At 41.9% G+C, this 18,355-nt stretch overlaps 2 protein-coding genes across 2 annotated transcripts in view; both read left to right on the plus strand.

The window, feature by feature from the left end:
• SKIL (SKI like proto-oncogene) overlaps positions 1–4,425 on the plus strand; it is a 37,239-nt gene extending 32,814 nt beyond the window's left edge. Inside the window, exon 7 of the mRNA XM_060242498.1 lies at positions 3,154–4,425. Within this exon, the coding sequence (XP_060098481.1) occupies positions 3,154–3,315 (162 nt within the window). The 3' untranslated portion in view covers positions 3,316–4,425. The remainder of the gene's footprint in view (positions 1–3,153) is intronic.
• The window catches only part of GPR160 (G protein-coupled receptor 160), a 302,729-nt gene that overhangs the window by 197,948 nt on the left and 86,426 nt on the right, over positions 1–18,355 (plus strand). The gene's annotated exons all lie outside the window — the stretch shown is intronic.

Here is an 18,355-nt window from a genome sequence, read left to right on the forward strand (position 1 = left end):
TTTGGTAAAATAAAGTCAAACTAAACTCTTCTTTAGCATTAGCCAGCATTCATTAATGTGTGCCTCAGTTCTGCAAAGGTTTTTTCAAGATTTTTAATTTTTTTCTGTTACTCAGTAGGTATGTATACCATATAGAATTTAACAGCTCTCTGTACTGATTATATGGTCCGAGTCTGTGAAATTTAGATACTTAACATTGGCCTTTTCTGGAAACTTAATTAAATCTGAGGCCCCCCTTCCTCCATCAGCCAACCTAATGACTTTGATTTATTAAACTCTTCTCTAGCACTTCATTGTGCCAAAGCCCTTTGCGCTCTTCAGTTTAGTCATTCTCAGTTATGCATCTTAAAACTGAGGCCCAGATTCTGCTGCCCATTGCATTATTAGATTTTGAACCTGATGCTTTCAAATCTAACCAAGTGCTTTATGCACTGATCACCTAAAGGAAGTTTCTTGTCTATAATCCTTTTTTTTAAAACAACTGCACAACTATCAGAGCCTTCATTTTCCAGCCATGGAAACTCAAACAGCCTGAGATCGACAGTGTGTGGGTTTTTGGACTCTCCTACATTTTGGGCATATGAAGTTGCCTTATACTGATTCAATCCATTGGTCTGTCAAGGCCATCTTTGGACCTTCTGCTTGCAACCAGATGCTGTACTGCTCAGCTACATATGCACAGCCACAAAGTATATTTGCATTGCATTTATAGGAGCAGGGGAATAAATAGGAAGTAATTTTCTTTAAGTTTTTCACCATCTGTGTTGGTCCATCTCCTCAGTATCCTTACTATTGTTCGCTTTCTGTAATTCTGCTTCTGTGCAAGCTTATTTCATATCAGCTCCATTCTTCCTTTTTTATTTAGCTAAATTATAATCTTATGAGCCCTACTTTTAAAAACGTCTCACTTAATCATCTTTGACTGCTTTTAAGTTTAACTTCTTTCCATCGTCATTACTGCTTAATCACACCTCAGCTTATCCCTTTCCCCCCTTATTCTCATAGTAATTTGCATTCTGATCCCCAGCGCCTTTTCTTATAAGAAAGGGCCAGTTCACACAGGTATGTTGGTTGTTCATGTACAGGGAGCCTTAGGCGTCCACCCCCTGCCCTGTTTGCATGTGTAGCCTTTTAGTGGGACCTGGAGCTGCCATGATCAAATGCTTCTTTGTAAATTGTCTCCTGCTTATGTTCGCTCTTCTTGCAACAACATGGATCCCACAGATTACATTCACTCACATGGCCATTTGTCTCTAGCTACTGCTCTTATTAAAACTTGGATTAGAATGCCTCTAGGTAAGAATACTTTATGGCTTTTCGGTGGTAAAGACAACCTGTTATGTGAAAGCATGCCACTAGATGGCTTCTGTAGCTTGCTCTAACTCAAGAGGAGCAACAATCTGCAGGCATGTTTGCTAGACATATAGCACTGAGTCACAAGCCAGGTTCTGACTTTAGTACAGCCTAATACTTTGTAGAGTAGATCATTTTAGGAAGCTAAGCAGGGTCAGCCACAGTCAATGCTTGGATGGGAGACCTCCAAAGAAGACTGAGGTTGTTATGCAGAGGCAGGCAATGGCAAACTGCCTCTGCTCATTGCTTGCTTTGAACTTCTCATGGATGGGTTTGCCATAAATTGGTTGTGACTTGACATTTCCTCCTAGGTGATAGAATGTATCTTGAAAGAGGTGTACTGGCATACACTTTGAGCTGGGGTTGTTACCTACTGTTAACATTCCTGCTTAGAAACAGTTTTCTGTTACCAGGTGCCCATTGCTACCAATTCAGCAGCATTACACAAATTCACTGTTTTTTCTCTGTTTCTCCCCCCCCCCCCACCTCGGTTTATAGCATAAACTCCTTTTCCCTGTTCATATGCTTGATAAAATAGGTAATTAGAGACTTGGTTTCAGTGGAGCCCTGCTGTAATAAATTCTCTTCGTTCAAAAGAACAGATTTCTTAGCTGTAACCTGTCAAATAGTCCCTGCAGTTGCGCCCCTTCTTGAGTCTCATCATGCAGTATCAAGTGACCAAATGTCATATTTGGCCTGAGCTCTGTACTGGTGAGGATTCTGAGCTGAAGCCATGACCTGAAAGGGAGAGCAGGCATCTCGCCCTGTTTAGCAGCAGTGTCTAGATAGTTCTCCCATGGAATTAATCGCTCATATACGTGACTGCATGTGGCCATCTCTTTGAGGTTAAGTTAGAGGAAATAAATGCTTTGTTTCTTAAGGTAATGAAAATAAGAGAAAACTTCAAAGGTGCATTGGAACAATTAAGTTTATTAAGGCCCAGCATGATGGGAATTTAAACTGACTTGTGTGTGCATAATACACACACACACACACATCTTTAGTATTTCCTGTTAAAGGACCTGGGAAGTGGTAGAAGTGAAAGCCCTGCTGGAGACCCTGAAGAGCAGCTGCCTGTCAGAGTAGACAGTTCTACTCAGATAGACCAATAGTCTGACGATATAAGACAGATTTTTGTGTTTTGAGTAAAAAAAAAAAATGATGTTTGGTAGTTAGAACCAGACAGAAATATTAAACAGTACTACTTATCATGTATCATTCATACTCTACAATAAAAATATTAACTGGAGCATTAAATTTAGAGAGTTATAACTGCCTCCATTATCCTTAGCTTGCTACTTCCTCAGTTGTTTGTCCCCCTCTGAAGTTGGTTTTCCTTTAGCTTTGATTGTTTTTCTGTGATTTTTTTTTTTTTTGCTAAAACCCCAATGGCTGGGTTGTGGCCCTAGAGGTTGTCGATGCCTACATGAAGGCTGCTTCTGTATAGTAGTTCTTAGGATCATCCTGTTAGCTACATTGGTTTGGGTCCTACCTCTGGTTACTGGCATAATCAATTTATGCTAGAGGGAAAGTACAACTTTTTTCTGTTCCCACTCTCCTGTCTTATTCTGAGGGAGTCTACCAATATCCAGGTCATGATTATGGGAAGGATAACAGATTGCCGGGCAGGGGGAGATCAAAATTTGTTTCCATTCACGCTAACTAGGATTCAAGCCAATGAATGTCAAATATGGTGTTGTTTTTTTAAAAAAAACAGTACTTGTTTCTAGAGTTATGCATCTGGATACATTTGGAAGCTCTTTCAGCCTTTTCTTTCTTTCTTTCTTTTTTAATCTACAGTTAGCAGAGCTGAGACAGAGGCTGGATCATGCCGAGGCAGACAGGCAGGAGCTGCAAGATGAACTGAGACAGGAGCGTGAAGCAAGACAAAAATTAGAGATGATGATCAAAGAACTGAAGCTTCAGATTCAAAAGTCTTCAAAAAGCAGCAAAGGGAAATAGATGGCTCAGCAGACGGAGGGTGGGTGTGTCTGCATTATCCCAACAGGGTTAATATATCGAGGAGAAGTCAAGTCACGGATCAGCAAAAGGTATTGGGGATGGTCCACAGGGAATGTCTCTTGTCAAGCAGAACCATTTAAGTTGTGCCATCTCCGGCAACTTAGATGAAGTTCCGCACAAGAGAAGTTTCCGGTAGATTGTGCCCAATGTATACATTATAAACCTGCATCATAAACTTCTGTACAGTTTGCAGATGGATAAAAATCTGTGTCTGTGCTGCAGCTGCTGCTCTTTTTTGACAGTTACAAACAGCGTGGAAACCTTGTGCTTTACGGTGCTCAGTGTTTATACAGCAAGCTGTTAAACCTTTACTGAAAGCAGCTTTCTTTCACTCAAAAGTATGCAGCATCCATGTTACTTGCTTTCTGTTGCATGAGATCCATTTATATGAACTTTTTTTTTATAGTTCCAGGAATCTAAAAAACAGGAAACCAATTGAAGAGAAATTGTTCCCTTGCGTTGTTCTACTTTGATACTTTATGCTGCAATGGGAAGAGTATTGATGACTGAAAAATTTATTCAGCAGTCCCAACACTTTTCCAAATGCTGATTCTTTTCCTTCAAAACTGTTAACTTCCGCTGTCTGTGCTAACAATGAACTGTTCAATGCCAAATGTCAATTTATTTTTGGTACCCTTTTGAGAGCTGTTATGGAAAAAAGTGATGCTGAAATGGAGCTGTAGACATTGTAAAGGTATCAAAACCATCTGTTGACTCTTAATATTGAAGAGAGTCCAATAGGGGGAATTTTGATACTGACTGTCCTTTGACCATTTCTAAATACTAATGGAGCTTGAAAATGTCAGCCTGGTTTGTAAAGTGGCGATTTAACCATGAAGTGAGTGGGTTACTGCACTAGCAATAAGGTATTTGTGTGTGGTTTTTTCCCTGAGTGCCTGGAAGTAGGCGGTCTTGACATTTTTATATTAGTAAAGCACTGTAGGGAGAGCAAGTGGTGATTCTGATGTTGTGAAAGTGGTTTGAAAAAAAAAATAGCCATGTAGACACTGCTGTCATTTAAAAAGTAATTAAAACTGTGGAGCAGGTAAACTGTTGCTTTTTTTTGCAAAGGAATATTAGTCTTCATTGGTGCACCTGACATCAGGATTACAGTAAGCCCAATGTACTCCGGGGAACTTTCAATTTAGAGTTTTAGTGATTAGAAATCAAACTGACACATAACAGTGGATAAAGGAACTTAATGGTGTGTGGGTTTTGTGCAAAATTTTGTTGGGGGAGAAAGCTGAGAAGATCTTTTGATCAGCACCATCCTTCCATTAGGCAGAAGAAAAGATAGTATCATTTTATAGGGAAAACACAATAGATTTTGTTCATAAATTAATTTAGTCCCACAAAATTAAATATATACTACTTTAATGAGTTGCAGGGGAGGATAGCAGAGAATTCATTTGAAATTATGATGTTCCGAAAACCAGTTTCAGAGCATTGAGCATAAATAGAACATAAGCAATATATTTTGTGAGCATTTTAAACTTCTTTGCCTTGATCTAGCTTTAGGCATTTTGTGGGACTGGTAGCATAGGACATTGTGTATGAGGATGTATGTTGCAGTCTCCATGAGTTTCCATGAACAGTTGACAATGCAGATTTATATATATATATAACCAACACATGCTGTATGTGCACCTCGAAGCCCACATGTGTATGCAAATATCCCTCGATTGATAGAATACTTTACATTTAATTCTTTGTATACGCATCACATCACAACCAAATTTGTGGTTTTAAATCACATCATTTAATATTTCCATTGACATGTACTGTTAACTATAAAAAACAGAGAGTAAAGCAATTCAAAGAGAATGTTTTATCTATCCTCCTAAAAGAGCCAGAAGTGCAGATCTGCCAGGTCTCCTCTATGCGGGAATTCCACAGAGCCACCATTTAAAGTCATTCTTTAGTTTGATCTGCCTCACTGCAGGGACCTGTAATCCTCATAGCTTGATTTGCTGTTCAGGGGGTTGGGTTAATGTAGACAGCAGCTCATATGGGAGAGATTGTCCCTGAATTGTCAGAGGCTCAGGGTTTTGGACGGTTAAAAAGACAAATTAAATTTAGCTTGAAATCCTCTAGAAGCCATAGTAACTTTCAGATAATTTAAAATGATGCCTCTGTCCCTAGATAGCAACTGAGTCATCTCATTCTGGTTTAGTTGAAGTTTAGAGATTGTCTTCAAGGGCAGGTCCACATAGAGCATAAAAGCAGTCCAGCTGATGTTACCAGAACCGTGAGAACACTGGGAAGATCTTTATTATCCAGAAAGGGATGTGGGGCTGGAGCACCCACTGAAGCTGGTGAAAATTTTCAGGCAAAAAAAGGAGGAAAGGAAAACAAAAAGCGACAACATATCTCCTAAAACCCCCTCTAATTTCTGATCAGAGATTCTGCCTGAAAATCTAGGAGCACAGATGCATCTGGGAACCACACTTAAGCTACAAACCATACCTTTGAAAAAGTGAGTGAGGCAGACAGACAGCAACCTCTAAAGCAGATCCAATTCCTGAGTTTCTTGGCTTCCCACCATGAGCAGCTCCTTGCGTGAATTGTTTGTTTACCCTCATCCAGTTTGCAGACATAACTTGCTGTAGCACTTGTATTTGACAGAAAAGAAGTAAAGATTAATGTTATGTGCGCATTAATGCTTCCCCCCCCCCCCCCAAAAAAAAAAAATCTGGGTAAAGAGCATAAAGAGGAGAAGGTGAGTTTGTGGACCAAGTTCAAGAACTAATGAAATAATAGTGTAAATTCTTCCTCATGTGCTCAGTTTTCAACCCAACCCACAAAGCTTGTAAAAAGTCCTGGTCCGGTAAAAGCTGGAGTCTTGTGAGCAGATGACAGCCAGCTATAGAAATGGTTTAATTTATTTTGCCTGAAAGCAGATCTTAAACTCCTGCTAAGTATCCTGTGCGGTTACTTCTCCCTAGTCAGTATTTTCCACAAATTTGGACAAACCATTAGCGATTCATTTCTTATTCTGCCTGAAGAATTTGTAATTCTGATGTCTTCTGCACATCTGCCTCCTGTTTCAATAATGCTGAAGGAACTGTTAAAATACGATGTGAACTGGATTGTTTGGCATCCTTTAGTAATATTCCACTGGAGCAAATGGATATGAAAATATTTTCTGTTGCCGTTTTTGAATATTTAAACATCTTCCATGTGCGTCATGTAGGATTTTACTTATAGGGAAGGGATATTTGTTCACTCCATATGAATAGTCACCTATTAAGATTTATTCTTTTACTAAAGCATTTAGTTCCTGGTAACACATCACATACAGTTTTTGGTATGACAGGTAGATTTATATATCATACGGGCCTGTTTTATACCATCAGTTATCCTAGTTAATAGCCTCTGAATAATTTTAACTTTTTATTTTCAAGAGCTTATTAGCTCTCACTTTCTTAAATCATGGGTGCATGATCAGGTAAACTCAAACGGGTGACCCTTTTTGATGGGGTACACTTTACAATGACCTGCCAATAATCCAAAATGCCTGCTGGAAGTAAGCTGGTTTATGTGGTCTCGGGTAAGGTTAGAGTAACAGCCTGGAGAAAATGACTGAAGCTTACTTTTCTGTGTCATTTTGCACTTCTAAAAACTGAAAAATATATATATATATTTTTAGAAATGGCCAACACAGGGTGAAGTGTGTTTTTAAGTTCCCCGGCTGTGTATTGTATTATTGTCAGTGTTTGATGCTGGATGTCAGAGATTGAAGACACCATTGATTGTGTTGCGGTTTCAAATTTGAATGTCCTATCCCAATAGGATGATTATCTTTTTATCCACAACAGAAGGGCCAGTTTAGACATTACGATTGGTTATCACACAGGTTGCCCCCGTTGCTTCAGAAGATATTCTCAGATTCCAGTTCTATAAACTATGCAGCTGCACAACCCCAGCTGGGTACTGTGTGGTTAATACTTAAGGCACCATCTGGTTTTAGCTTTGATTATTATTATTTTCACCTTTGATTATTATTGTATGAAATTGTTTTTTTTAAAATATTCTGACTTTAATTTGTTGTACTTTGCTCTGAGCCCTGCTATGCAAGGGAGAGCAGATTAGAAATCTAATAAATAAATGAGAATCTCCATGAACAAGAACTGTAATGTCTAAACTGGCCTTGAAGTAAGATTGGAGCACTGAGAAGAGGTAGTAGACCACTTGGGTCGTGAACTTGTATTATGGGATAACTCTGAATACAAGGGGAGGCCAGGCGTAGCCTAGAATTACTTAATTTCAGGGCTTTTTTTGTAGCAGGAACTCCTTTGCATATTAGGCCACACACCCCTGATGTAGCCAATCCTCCAAGAGCATACAGGGCCTACTGTAAGCTCCACTGATGGCTATATCAGGGGGTGGGGTCTAATATGCAAATGAGTTCCTGCTACCCCAAAAGCCCTGCTTAAATGCATCACAAGGGAAGTAATATTTTAGCTTTTTTGAATAGGAAAAAAAATTCCTAAGTATAGCTGCAATAGAATGTTTTCTTCCTGATGAAAATATTCAGTATGGTTTTATAATGTATTTTAAGGTTCTATCACTTTGTACCCCATCTTGGTGTATTTCTATTCAAACCCAGCAGGAAAGTTAAAATCCACAGGACAGCATGTTTCTACCATTGCTACATGTGGCACTTTGAGTAATTTTAAAAGAAACGTGTTTGGGAAAGTAGTGAATTGTTGTGAAAGTGAGAGAGAGAATGCAACCTTCAGATTATTAAAAACCACAGCAAATTTTGCTTTGAAAAGGCCTGCCTGTTTAATCAAAATGCCGTATAAGACTGAACAATTCATTTCAGCCTCCTTTACAGAAGATTTGCATATAGATGTTAAGTAATTCATGCATAGAACCGTGACATAGGTGTCCATAGTCACTGAGAGATAGTTTTCTAGTAAATTGTAAATATTCTATATGTTTTAAAGCAGATAGTTTCCTTGACATGCAGTACTGTATGGGTGAATTGCTCCACTGCCTAATAGCTTGAATTGCATACAAGACTTTGCCTGCTTTGCAGAGGCCTATGACAAAAAGTAATCCTGTCCATGTTAGTCTTTGCATGCTCATTTTGTATGTTAATTATTAATCAAAGCTTCCCCCCCCCCCCAACCTATGCATTGGCCTTTTAGATAAGAAACCTGCTTCCCTGTTTGTCCTCATTCAGGTTTCTGGGGAGAAAAGAACTAAAATATTTTTAAAAGCTGAAATTTAAGCAATGCCTAGAAGCAAGGCTGCTGAGCACTTTTTCTTTCTTTTTTTAAAGAAACACTTCCTGGCATTCCTAGCTTTTAAATGTAAGAGAGATTTGTGTAGAGTGCAACAAGTGTGTGCTTCCTGTTGCGGTGGCCCTCAGGACGCCCCAGACTTGGAAAAAGAGCCAGCCGTTGAACATTAGATTAGATTAAAAGCTTTAGCAAGCTGTGTTCAGGCAAAAGTTGTGCTTTTCTTTTTCTTTTGGTAGGACTTCTGTCATTTAGCTTGAGTATTTGAGGTAAATCTTGGTAGTTTAAGGGGGTATATTTTACATTCTTGGGTTAATTTTATTATATATTTAATATATTGATAGTTGTAAAATCGTTTGTACATAGTTCCAGGTATTGTCATGCAACCCTTGCAGGGTAAGGCTGTGCTATAAGGGAGCACAGAGACCTAAAAAGAGGTTTGCGTGCACTCAGTGCTGCTTATTCCCATGTTCTTGGAGCCACAAACAACTATATACTTCCATGCTCTCCTGAGCTTCTCTTTGAAAGAGCTGTGCAGAATTTCTTTAGTTATATAACAGCAGTGTGGATGGCTTGATGCTCTAGCTTTGAAAGCCTTTGCCTAGGATTTCCTAGGACAGTTTAAAAACACTTCCCAAGTCAGTTCCCTAAAGTTCTTTTGATTATATGAAAGGCATAAACATTGATTTTTAAATACATACATACACATATTATATGGACACACTCAAACAGAAAAATATTAATGTGCTTTTTTAAAAAAAAAACTTTGATAGTATGATATTGCAACAAGATACTTAAATATATTTGTAACATGCTTGGAGTAGTTCAGTTTTTGCTCCAGCTATACAATATTTCTATCCAAGACGCAGCAGATTGGATCTCTTAATGATTCGTTCTACAGCTTGTTCATTCATTACATCTGTGTCTATGTGAGGCAGCCCACCTTATTGCTTATTAGAAAGATTTGGGGGCTTTATTTGGATTTCTTTCTTTCTTTTTTTGCAGGCACCCTACTCTTTAAAAAGCAAAAAGGCCACACATTTACAGGTTGCACAATTTTCCTTTTATAGTACATCCACAATTTAGGATAGTTTTGACTTTTACAGTGCTTTGGAACATGTTTTTGTTGTTTAAAAATGAATATCTACTAAAGTGGAGCAGTCCATTCCATTCTTCCTAATACCTCACTTGGAGAAAAAGGAAGCACAGTTGTAAAGGATCCAAATCATTTTAGTTGGAAGCATACACAAATTACAAACTTTAAGTGTTCTGAGGCAGCTGTGTTGCCTTCCAGAATGAGCAGGGATGGGACTGACAACCTTTATTTTTGCGTGTTCATGGTGCTGTTGAAAGTGTGTGTTGATTAATACATCTTAATATATTTGCCACAATCTAGAGAGGGGGCTTTTCATGTTCAGTGAGGCCTTAGGCGTGTTCATTGGAGAGCAACCTCCCTGCCGTATCAACAGCAAATTGCTTTTTCAGATTTTGAAATTAGTTTGTAATGTGCATATGGGTTGCTTTTTAAATTATTATTTAAATTGCAAGTATTGCTGATGTGAAAAGCCCTTGGGAATACCTAAAATACCTTTCCAGATTGTAGCCAGAAACTTCAAAGAGAAAAATTTATGAAGACTAATTTGTTGAATGTTTATAGAGCCTATTTTTCCATCAAGGCAACGAGTGTAATGACCATGAGAAATGCACGTTGTTACTGGTGCATCCCAACAGTTTTCAGTGTTTTTGCCAATGATGTACAGTTCTATGGTTGGAGTTGCTGTGGTTGCATTACATGACACACACAAAACTGTCCTCTACCTCATGTTATACAAAACAGATATTTTCTATGGTTTTAGTAAAATACAAGATGCATTTATCTGGTCACTTAGTTTACAAATTTTTGAATTCTATTTATTGAAACATGACATACTGTGCTCTTAGCTTATACCTCAATTGTATTTTGTGCAGTTTTCCATTTTTCATGCATTGTAAATATCCTGTATAGATTGTGGATCCACATACAAATAAACAATTCTAATGTCAGATCCTCTCACTCTCTTCAGCTTGGGGTGTATAGGTGGTGAATTGAATGTTGGTTCAAGGGATTTGTTAAAGCTAATTTTTGTGTAGTGGCTGTGTACCATTCACTCTAGGTTCCACAGTGGCCTGAATCAGCAGACCAGTAAGGCTGAAGGCAGATTAGAATTGGCCTGAGGAAGGCACTGCTTACCAATTTTATGCACATCTTTTGTCCCACTTCCACTTTTGGTCCAGCAAGTTCTACAGATTTTTTTTAAGCAACACATTTTGCGGTGAACCCTGTTTATCAGAGATGTGTACACACCATGTATCATAATTCATCCTTCAATCCTCCATCAGTTACCTGGATCCTGCACTTTTTTCCACCCTCGTGCAAGCATAATTATCCCTTCCCAGAGCTGTAAAATCAGGTTCCTTTTCAGTAGTATCCTTTCAAGGGTCAAAGTAATACACAAACATACTTTTGAGGCTATATAGATGCTTCAAAATCCAGATCTTTCCCCTAGCTTCCAATACAAAGATATATTCAGGTGGGTAGCCATGTTGGTCGGAAGCAATAGAGTCCAGTGGCACCTGTAAGACCGGGGGTGGCCAAACTGTCTTGGGAGCCCCATATAGCTCTTTCCCACATATTGTATGGCTCTTGAAGTCCCCACTGCCCTGTTGGCTACCTTGAAAAAGGAATTTGTCTCTTTGAATCACTTCTCTAAGTCAAGCCAGGCGGTGGCTTGGAGATGCATTTAAAGTTAAAGTTGCTTTCTTTTCACCTCTCATCTTCCTCCCCCCCCTCCCTCTGATGTTTATTCTGTGTGGCTCTTACATTAAGCAAGTATGGCCACCCATGTGTAGGACCAATGAAGTTAAATTCTCAGTATAAGCTTTCATGTGCATTGCACTTCAACCGATACTTTATCACATTTGATGAAGTGTCCATGCACATGGAAGCTTATATCCAGTATTAAACTTCGTTGGTCTTAAAAGTGCCACTGGACTCGAACATTGTTCTATTATGAAGCTCTGAAACTCTGGCCACTGTGTAAAAAGCTCTGCCTGAGCCATGTTGCACTTTTTTACAATGGCACCTGTAATCTTTTCTCAGGACCTCCAAAATTCCTCTCCCTTAGTTTCTGTCCTGTTTGAATATGTGGAAAGTAACCCACTAAGCAGGCTTGAGCTGATCTGAACAACCAAATGTCCAAGTGGAAAATTCAGATTTGGTGACTGATAAGCCGGATGTGAGCTGAACTATTATTGTATGCTTACAAGATTTATAGCCCTGAACTGGATTGCCCACAGTAGTCTGATATCAATCATGTCTTGGAAGCTAAGCACGGTTGGTCCTTGTTAGTATTTCAGAGTGACACCTCCAAGGAATACCAGGGTCTCTATGCAGAAGCAGACAGTGGCAAACCGCCTCAGAAGTCTCTTGCCTTGAAAACTCCAGCCAGTTTGGTGTAGTGATTAAGTGTGTGGACTCTAATCTGGAAAAACTGAGTTTGATTCCCCACTCCTCCACCTGCTGGTATGACCTTGGGTCAGTCACAGTTCTTGAAAGAGCTCTCTCAGCCCCACCTACCTCACAGGGTGACTGTTGTGGGGAGGGGAAGGGAAAGGAGATTGTAAGCCACTCTGAGACTCCTTCGGGTGGTAAAGGATGGGGTATAAATCCAATCTCCTCCTCCTCCACAGGGTCAGCTGTGACTTGCATATTGTACACAGGCAATATTTATACTTAATGTAACTTGCCGGATTTCTTTTATATACAGTTGAAATATTTATTAATATTTATTGATAACCATGGTTTTATCTGTTTTAAATGCTGATCCCTTTATATGTTTAAATACTGTAATTTTGTTGGATCTATCACTGGAAGCCGCCCTGAGCCACTTGTGGGAAGGGCGGGATATAAATCCCAAATAAATAAATAAATAAATACTCTGCCGTTTCTGCTATCATGGCCACCAAGGTTGCTAGCAGATTAAAACATGCATAATAAAAAGTTCTTAAAAACCAAATGAAATAATTAAAACCAAGCTTAAAACAAATGAAAACATTAAATAGCAGAAGGAGCAGGAAGGAGGGATCACAAGGTATGACAGAAGAAACAAAAGTCTTTTTCCTGTTGTCTGAAGACACCGACAGAAGGGGTCAGGTAAGTCTCTGGGGACAGAGTTCAGAATTTGGGTGCCATGACTGAGGGATCTCTCCCAGGTTGCCACCTGCCTAATCTCAGAAGGTACTTAGCAAAAAACAAAACTACAATGTACAGGTTGGGCAATCACAAAATAAACAACACTGTATCTTACTTAAATTAGCATGTTATAATTATTCACACACTCATGCACTCAACAATACAAATTTACATTTCCAGAGCCATAATTCATGTCTAAAATGCAAAAAAAGTCCATGTAGAAGTCCCTAGTCAGTTTCCAAAACTCTGGTCCAGTAGTGTTCCTCTGAGCTCTTGACTTCAGATAGGTGATTAAATGATGACGTCTCCTGGGTTGAAACTGGACAAGTTTCAAGGGGCTCTCCCTTCTTCAAATCACCATCATTAAATTTGGAACCACTGCTCAAAATACGATTTCACAGAGACATGAGTCCAACCAGTGATGCAGGCAGTCTAGGTTCTCAATGAGCGTGTGAATAACAATTATAACTAATTTAAGTAAGATATAGTATTGTTTATTTTGTAGCTGCTTAATCTCAGAAGGTGGAAGAACCCAAAGCAGGTCCTCAGATGACCATAGTGTAGGGCTGCCAACACAAGGTTTGTTGGTGATGTAATGGCATTGCTAGCAATGCACCGTTGCATGGTGAGTAACAGTGTGCTGAGAGGCTGCTCTTCTCTCCCTTATTTTTTTCCCCTGCTGCCCAGCTGAGCAATGGTGGAAAGGGCCATTGGGGGTGGGAGATCCCCTGTCCCCAGTGGGGACCTGGAAACATTACCAGCAGTTGGATAGGTATGTAAGGAAGTAGGATGTCTTTCAGGCAGGGCTATTTTTGCAGGAAAAGCCCAGCAGGAACTCATTTGCATATTAGGCCACACCCCTGACATCACCATTGTTTCACATAGGGGTTTTTTTTTTGTAGAAAAAGCCCAGTGGGAATTCATTTGCATAGTAGGCCGCACCTCCTGAAGTCAAGCCAGCTGAAACTGTTCCCGTGCATTCCTGCTCAAAAAAAGCCCTGCCTTCAGGTATGCTGGTCCTGAGCCATATAGGGCTTCACAGATCAACACCAGGACCTTGAACCAGAGACAACCCAAAAGCTAGCATAGATGGGCTACGACTCACAATACCTGCTGTAGTCAGCATAATGACTGCTGTGTTCTACTGGTTAAAGTTTCCAAAAACTCTTCAAGAGCAGCCCTACATAGAGCACATTACAGTAATTTATTCTAGATGTAACCAAGGCTTGAACCATGGTGGCCACTGGCCAGATTCATTTGGTGCTCAAGCACCCCTATTTTAAATATTGGTTTGTCCCAGTTTTAAAAAGTGTGCTTTCACTGGCACCAAGCCTTCGCTCATCACTAACAAACTTGTGTACTACAAAGACAAATTCTGAGTGGTTGTACCATGGAAATGAGGTGCTGTGGACACTACAACACTAGGGCGGCAGTATTCTGCCTGTGGACACTTGAAATTTTGGGTGCTTCCCAAAATGGTTGCAATGGGAGTATATGTTTTGCAAAATCAATCCAAGCTGCAATAAGCAAGAATGCTTCCCTCTCCTGCATCGCCAGTCCCTTTCCCTCATTTGGAACCAAACATACACCATTCTAGAAGGTGAGTCCCACTGCAATCCAGTAAGCTTTGTATACATTTGGCAACCAGGTATTTTAGTACAAATGACCTCCTTGAAAGCCCAAGGGGGGGGGGGGGACACAGATCAGGAATATGCAATATGATAAGCCAACAAGCTCCATACTTAGGTTTTCTCAGAGTGGGAGGAGACTGCCAAGGTTGGGGCGTGGCCTAAGGCCTCCTCAGGAGATGAATGACCACCTCAGGCCAGGTAATAAGTTGAACAAATTGGGATGGTGAGGTCACAAAGGTGAAGGAGCAACCCCTAGGTTTGTTGCTGTTTTCAGAAAGACCAGATGCTAGAAACTCCTTTCGGTTCTGTGAGCCAAGAAGGAAGTGGTGGTGGGGGGGTGCATATGGTGGAGAATGAGGGGACGGAATTAGAACTCCAGAAGGCTTCTGTAAGGCCTTGTTGCTTAGCCTATGCCTCACCTCTTTCTTGCAAGTAACTCTTTTAAGCCCGACCTGGCCTGTCCCAGAGGCATGAGTCAAAGGACCACAACTAAAGTGCTCTAGGCCTTCCACTTGGCCTGACATAGAATAGCCAGTTCTGGTTTAGGATATTCCTGGACATCTGAAGTTGTGCCTCAGGAGGATGGAAGTGCAGGCAGGCGAGGGGCTTAGCAGGGGTGTGATTCCATTTAGGTTGCCTCTGCCAGGAGCCTCCAACCCTTGCCACAGAGTAAAAATGCAGGAAAAATGGCCATCACTTTGATGGTGTGTGATGTCATTTCCAGGGGGAACCTGGAAGTAACATCGCACCTCTTTAGGATTCAGTGGAAATGCAGCTGAATCTTAGAGTAGTGTGGCATTACTTCTGGCTTTGCCCAGGAAATGATGTCATACTGTTGAAGCATCCTCACACACCCTCCTCATGTTCCCACTCCTCTAGTATCCCAACAGATGGCAACCCTCGATGCCACAGAGTCCAATCTCCAAATCTGCTATTTCCTTCTGGGGAACTGATCCTAGTAGTCTGGAGATCAATTGTAATTCTTGGGAAACTCCAGGTTCTCCCTGGATGTTGGCAACAACAGCATGAGGGTTGTATCCAGTTTCTGGGAGGAACATCCTCTGGCAGACAGAAAAAGAATACCCCCCCCCCCTTTCTGGCTTATTTGTTGAATATTTATACCTGACTTTTCTCTCAAATGGGGATCCCAGGAGGCTTACATTTATCGTCCTCATCTCCATTTAATCTTCACAACATCCCTGTGAGGTAGGTGTGGCTAGAGAGACTTATTGGCCCAAGGTCCTCCAGGAAGTTTCGATGGCAGAGTGGGGATACGAATGTGGGTCTCTCAGATCCTAACCTGACACTCTGGCTACTGCACCACACTGGCTCTTTATTTTTTAACAATATAATTTTGCTTTGTATGCTGTTTTGGGTCAGTTTGGTGCAATGGTTAAGTGCATGGACTCTTATCAGGGAGAATTGGGTTTGATTCCCCACTCCTCCACTTGTAGCTGCTGAAATGGCATTGGATCAACCATGGCTCTCATAGAGCTGTTTTTGAAAGGGCATCTTCTGGGAAAGCTTTCTCAGCCCCACTAGGGTTGCCAAGTCCAATCCCAGAAATATCTGGGGACTTTGGGGGTGGAGCCAGGAGACACTGGGGTGGAGCTAGGGGGAGGGGGGAAATGGCGCCAGGGAGCGTGGCGAGCCGCCCCGCAGCTGCCGCCTCTTCTCCGCTCGCCGTGGCTGCTCCTCCGAGACGGGCTCAGGCTGAGCCCATCTCAGAGGAGCAGCCACGGCGAGCAGAGAAGAGGCGGCAGCGGCACGGTGGCCTCGCCCGCTCCGCCTCTGGGGTGGAAGCGGAGGGGGGGGGTGGAGGTGGGCCGGGGGTGTGGCGAGCAGCGAGTCCGGGTCCTAGAAGGGCCTGGATTCGCGGCTCGCCATGCTCCTGGCCTTCCTCGCCCTCCCCATCCCTGCTGCCGCCTCTTGGCTGCTCCTCCGAGATGGGCTCAGCCTGGGCCCATCTCGGAGGAGCAGCTGCGGTGGGCGGAGAGGGGGCGGCAGCGGCGCAGCGGGGCGGCCTCGCTCGCTCCAGGATCGGGCGGCTTGCCATGCTCCCCGGCGCCGTTTCCCCCTCCCCCCACTTCCGTTTTTTTGGGGAGCGGGGGAAGAGGGTGGAAATCCTGGGGTCCCCCGCCAGGGTGGGAGGGTTGGGAAGCCTAAGCCCCACTCAGCTCACAGGGTGTCTGTTGTGGGGGAGGAAGGTAAAGGAGATTGTAAGCTGTATTGAGACTCTGAGATTCAGAGTGAAGAGCAAAATATAAATTCAATATCATCTTCGTCTTCTTTACCACTGGAGAGGAAAGCAGCATATAAAGGCTTAAATAATTTTTAAAATGATGCCACACTGCTGAGGGAGAGGGACCAAGTGAGGGTATGTAACAGTTCCCAGGCAGGTGAGGTAGCAGGCAGAAGTACATTGAATGACATAGTGGCAAGCAGGCAGGGCAATAAAAAGTGAGAAGGAATGGAGTTAGGCTTGCCAGCCTCCAGGTGGGGCCAAGAGATCTCCCGCTTTTACCACTGATCTCCAGCTGGCGGAGATCAGCTCCCCTGGAGAAAATGGCTGCTTGGAAGAATGGACTCTACGGCATTGTACCCTGCTGAGGCCCCTCTACTCGCCAAACTCTGCCCTCTCCCAGATCCACCCCCAAAGTCTCCGGGTCTTTTCCAACACAGACCTGGCAACCTTAAATGGAGAAACCAGGTAATATCTGGCAGTGCAGCCAGGTACCGAGTGAAGATCACAGTGGACATTACTTTCTACTTCTCCTTTCCTTGACACTTGGTGTCCTGCTTCACACTTGTCAGGGCCAGTCAACGGGGATGTAGGGAAACAAAGAGCCAGTGGGGTATCATGGTTAAGAGTGTTGGACTACAATCTGGGAGACCCAGGATGGAATTCTAGTCTGCCATCCATGGAAACTTGCTGGGTGACTTTGAGCCAGTGAGACATTCTCAGCCTAACTACCTCACAGGGCTTCCTTTTGTAGAAAAAGTCCAGCAGGAACTCATTGTATATTAGGCCACACCCTCTGATGCTGCCATTGTTTTGCATAGGGCTTTTTTTGCAGGAAAAACCCAACAGGAACTCCTTTGCATATTAGGTCACACCCCCTGACACCAAGCCAGCTGGAACTGCGTTCCTGCTCAAAAAAGCTCTGGTTGTAAGAGTAAAATGGAAGATAATAGAACTGTGGGAGCTGCTTGGGGTCCTTCCATTGGGGAGAAAGGTGGTGTATAGATAAAGTAAATGAATATTAAAGTGGAGCACATCAGAAGACTGTACTGGGTCATCATGCTGAGGAGGACTGCTGCCCTCAAAATGCTGATACATTGCTGCCCTACCCACTACTCAATGACTACAGCATTACATGTGTGTGTGAATGAGCCATCACAGATCATGAATCCCAGAGGCAATGTTCATAGCACTTACTTTGTTTCTAGTTTGCCTTTCCCCTCAGTGGGGGACCCAAACACAGTGCTTTTTAGTGAAATCGGTTCACATCAGGTTCCTGGGAGAAAATGACTGCTTTGGAGGGTGGACACTTATGTTGTTATACCCCACTGAGGTATTTCCTTGAAGACTACCTAGACTAGGCTCTACCCCCAACCCTAAGTTATGTGAACTCTCTCTGTATAATATGGAAAGATCCAGGTGGGCAGCTGTGTTGGTCTGAAACAGTAGAACAAAGCAGAGTCAAATAGTACCTTTAAGACCAACAAAGTTTTATTCAAAATGTAACACATGTGTTACATGTTTAAATTAAGCCTCTGAGAACCGTATGCCCTCCTTTTAATCCAGAGCACACTCTTATGTATTGCAGGATACCTAATGGACATCAATCTGCTATTCTGACGTTTAT

Source organism: Heteronotia binoei, chromosome 6, assembly GCF_032191835.1.
Source record: "Heteronotia binoei isolate CCM8104 ecotype False Entrance Well chromosome 6, APGP_CSIRO_Hbin_v1, whole genome shotgun sequence".
Taxonomy (NCBI): Eukaryota; Metazoa; Chordata; class Lepidosauria; order Squamata; family Gekkonidae; genus Heteronotia; species Heteronotia binoei.